The sequence below is a fragment of the Gopherus flavomarginatus genome, chromosome 1 (genome assembly GCF_025201925.1).
Source record: "Gopherus flavomarginatus isolate rGopFla2 chromosome 1, rGopFla2.mat.asm, whole genome shotgun sequence".
In the NCBI taxonomy this organism is placed as follows: Eukaryota; Metazoa; Chordata; order Testudines; family Testudinidae; genus Gopherus; species Gopherus flavomarginatus.
The window spans coordinates 348959171-348963257 of NC_066617.1; the positions used below are offsets into that span (position 1 = coordinate 348959171).

Genomic DNA, 4087 nt, shown 5'->3' on the forward strand with positions numbered 1-4087 from the left:
GGGGAAAGCAGCATCTCCGCTGTTATATCCACGTGCTGTACCCTCCATAATATTTGTGAAGGGAAGGGTGAAAGATTCAGTGAGGAATGGACCTCCGAGGTTCGACGCCTAGAGGATGAATTTGCACAGCCAGAGAGCAGGGCTACTAGGGAGGCCCAGGAAAGGGCTTCAAGGATTAGGGATGCTTTAAGGGAGCAATTTGATGCTGAGAGCCAACAGTAAAGTTTGGTGCCTTTGCTGTGCTTTGTTTTACCTTGGGGTACAATATTTACCACTTCCTGCAATAATAAAACGTATTGTAAAAGCCATAAAATCCTTTATTCAAAGTACAGTACATAAAAGGCCAGGGGGGTTAGGGTGGTGGACTGTACATTCAGAGGTTTGAATATGTCCTGTTTTGATTACTGTTCAATGTCTGCTGCACTTCAGGATTACTATGCTGCAGGGTAATGGGGGTGGAGTGCACAGGGTAAGAATTATAGTTATCAGGGCTGGTAGGTGATCATACAGGTGTTGGGGGCAGCTGGGGGTAATAAGAAACTGGCTGCTGGAGAAAGGTGTTTTGTGCAAATACTGGGGAACAAGAAAGAGAGCTTTGGGAGGGGTGTGGGTTACCACGGTACAGATCTGCCTGCATGGCTACAAGAGACTCGAAAGACTCAGTTTGGCGAGCCAGGAGGCTTATCATCTGCTTTGAGGTTTTTTTGATAGCCAATTCCTTTCTCCTGCTTTCTGTTTGCCTCCAGTCATACATTTTCTCTCTCCATTCATACATTTTCTCTCTCCATTCCTGCGTCTTCCTACTTTCTCTGTTGTAGTGACTCATAACTGCTTTGATCAATTCTTCTTTTGATTTTCTGGGATTTTTTCTCAAGTTCTGCAACTGACGTGAGGCCGGTGATCCGGCTGCATTACTCAAGGTCACTAAAAAAAACATAGGTAGAAACATGTAATACACAGAGGCTACATTGTTTATTATCACACAGTGAAGGAGTTTTTAGATTTTTTGTAGCATCCTTCCCACATACCTCACATAACATAGAGAGGCCAGGGAAGCTAAGGCATGGCGAGCAATGGGGTGAGTGTTTCTGCCCCGAGTGCACCTGGGAGGGGGAATTGACCGATGGGTCACTGGGGTTTATCTGCAGTGGGTACAGGAGGTAGCTGGTGTCCTGCACAGGGGACAGTAGTGAACAGGAAGGTGGCGAGCTGCTGGCGGGGGGGGGGGGGGCGGACCGCGTAACTGCCGGCCTGCTGGTGAGGGGGGGGGAAACGTACAGCTGTGCTGGCTGCCTGCTGGGAAGGGTGGGGAAAAGCCGGAGGGCACCGCGGGGCTGGCTGCCTGCTGGGAAGGGTGGGGGAAGACCGGAGCGCACCGTGGGGCTCGATGCCTGCTGGGGCGGGGCGGAGACCGGAGGGCACCGCGGGGCTGGATGCCTGCTGGGAGGCGGGGGGGAGAAGACCGGAGGGCACTGCAGGGCTGGCTGCCTGCTGGGAAGGGTGGGGGAAGACCGGAGCGCACCGCGGGGCTCGATGCCTGCTGGGGGTGGGGGGGAGACCGGAGGGCACCGCGGGGCTGGATGCCTGCTGGGAGAGGGGGGGAAGACCGGAGGGCACCGCGGGGCTGGCTGCCTGCTGGGAAGGGTGGGGGAAGACCAGAGTGCACCGTGGGGCTGGCTGCCTGCTGGGAAGGGTGGGGGAAGACCGGAGCGCACCGCGGGGCTGGCTGCCTGCTGGGAAGGGGGTGGGGAGACCGGAGCGCACCGTGGGGCTGGCTGCCTGCTGGGGGGGGGAAGACTGGAGGGCACCGCGGGGCTGGCTGCCTGCTGGGAAGGGTGGGGGAAGACCGGAGCGCACCGCGGGGCTGGCTGCCTGCTGGAGGGGAGGGGAAGACCAGAGGGCACCGCGGGGCTGGATGCCTGCTGGGGGGGGGGAAGACCGGAGGGCACCGCGGGGCTGGCTGCCTGCTGGGAAGGGTGGGGGAAGACCGGAGCGCACCGCGGGGCTGGCTGCCTGCTGGGAAGGGGGTGGGGAGACCGGAGCGCACCGCGGGGCTGGCTGCCTGCTGGAGGGGAGGGGAAGACCAGAGGGCACCGCGGGGCTGGATGCCTGCTGGGGGGGGGGAAGACCGGAGGGCACCGCGGGGCTGGCTGCCTGCTGGGAAGGGTGGGGGAAGACCGGAGCGCACCGCGGGGCTGGCTACGTGCTGGGAAGGGGGTGGGGAGACCGGAGTGCACCGCGGGGCTGGCTGCCTGCTGGGAAGGGGGTGTGGAGACCAGAATGCACCGCGGGGCTGGGGGGGGAACGCGAACCTGGCGCCCTGCACTAAAGTATCCCTAAATTCTCAACAGGGTTTCCTACTGCCAGATATATCACTGCTGCATGTTACCTGGGAAGAGAGGGAGGGTCTTCTACAGCAATGTGGATTCCGCCCTGGCCCCTATGCAGCTTGCCTGTGTGCAGCCATGGTCCACCCAGCCCTCGCTGCACAGTGGATTGGATGAGTTAGCCTGACCGGGACAAGGACTACGGTGGCTCTCCCGATAAACTTGAGAAAGCACATTGCGCACGCTCTGGCTGCAACTTTTCAAGAGATTACCGAAGCAGATTACAGAGACGTGATAGAGCAAATCAATGGGCTATTCCACGTTTAGGCATGCATGCAGGCAGCCATAACCCAAACCCTCCTCTCCCAAAACATAAAAATCTGCTTACCCCGAGCATGCTCCTCAGTTTCTTCCTCACCAGCAACTTCCAGCTGCTGTGACTGGCTAGCCTCCTCCTGGCTTGAGAAGAGCTCCTGGCTGCATGCCTCCTGGGACTCCGGGGTGTCTCCCTCCATGCCACTAGCCTCACTGTCGGCTTCCTCTACACCCTCCCCCGCTTCTCCCTGCTCTGAACTCTCCATCGTGGTCCTCGGATTGGCAGTGGGGTCACACCCAAGTATGGCATCCAGCTCCTTGTAAAAACGGCAGGTTGTGGGGGGCAGCTCCTGAGCGGCGATTTCCCTCACGGGCTTTGCAGTAAGCACTCCTCAGCTCTTTTATTTTGACCCTGCACTGCAACGCGTCCCGTTCATGGCCCCTTCTCAGCAAGGACTGCGATATCTGCCCGCAGGTATCATAATTTCTCCTTCTGGAGCGCAGCTGTGCTTGCACAGCTTCCTCACCCCAAACACTGATGAGGTCCTGCAGCTCGAAATTGTTCCATGCTGGGGCTCGTTTGGGGTGTGGAGGCATGGTCGCTGATTGATTGAATGATTGATTGCACTCCACACCTGGCTGAGCAAACAGGAAGGGGATTTTTAAAATTCCCGGGGCATTTAAAGGAGGGGTCAGCTGAGTGCAGGGCAGTGGAGTGTGCATGATTACCAGAGAGGCTTCTAAGGTATGCTGGGATACCTCCTTATACCACAGAGGTCAATAAAAGCGCTGGTGGGCGTCCACACTTGCTGACCAGCGCTGGATCACCAGCGCTGGAATCCCTACACCCGAGGCTCAACCGGGTGTACAGCCAGCGCTGCAACCAGGGAGTTGCAGCGCTGGCCGTGCTTTGTAAGTGTGGCCACATCCTAAGTTGCAGCGCTGTAACCCCCTCACCAGCGCTGTAACTTTCTAGTGTAGCCAAGCCCTTATTAGGTCTTTGCTTTCAGTTATTTCCTGGGCTTTTCTTTGAGTAAAGCTCTTGCAGTTCTTCCTCAAAATCTTCTAGTGAACACTTTCTCTGCAACCACAATACAGCTTTCCTGCATCATCATCTTCTCTTTTGTCTGTCTCATTTATCTCTTAACTGGGAAAAGGATATTTGAAAGATAGAGTTTTTGTTTATCCTTTTCTGGTATTTTCTTCTTACATAGTTCACTGCTGATTTTATTAGTTGCCTATATTTATTTTTTTACATCTACCAATGTCTTCTCATTTTGACCAAACCCTGTCAGCTATTTTTGTTTGATTATACATTTTATTCCTGTGGGGAGTTCTGTCCCTAAAAATTCTGCGCACAATATTTTAAAATTCTGCACATTTTGTCAACATAATGCCACATAATCACACCAGTTTCATTTATTTCAAAATACTTATCAGCAAGT

General features: G+C 55.3%; 1 protein-coding gene across 1 annotated transcript; it reads right to left on the reverse strand.

Moving 5' to 3' along the window:
• Window positions 1-276: 276 nt before the first annotated feature.
• Window positions 277-3529, reverse strand: LOC127045877 (uncharacterized). Its single transcript, XM_050942652.1, has 2 exons — window positions 2716-3529; window positions 277-924 (listed from the first exon to the last, which is right to left on the reverse strand). Exons 1-2 carry the CDS (start codon window positions 2906-2908, stop codon window positions 503-505), a joined length of 615 nt encoding a protein of 204 aa, XP_050798609.1. The 5' UTR covers window positions 2909-3529; the 3' UTR covers window positions 277-502.
• Window positions 3530-4087: the final 558 nt, after the last annotated feature.

Excerpts from the sequence above, each read along its gene's own strand:
- LOC127045877 (XM_050942652.1), bottom strand. The coding sequence starts at position 2,908 with ATGGAGAGTTCAGAGCAGGGAGAAGCGGGGGAGGGTGTAGAGGAAGCC. Across the intron at positions 925-2,715 it reads AACTGAGGAGCATGCTCGGG|TGACCTTGAGTAATGCAGCC; the intron begins GTAAGCAGATTT and ends TGTTTTTTTTAG.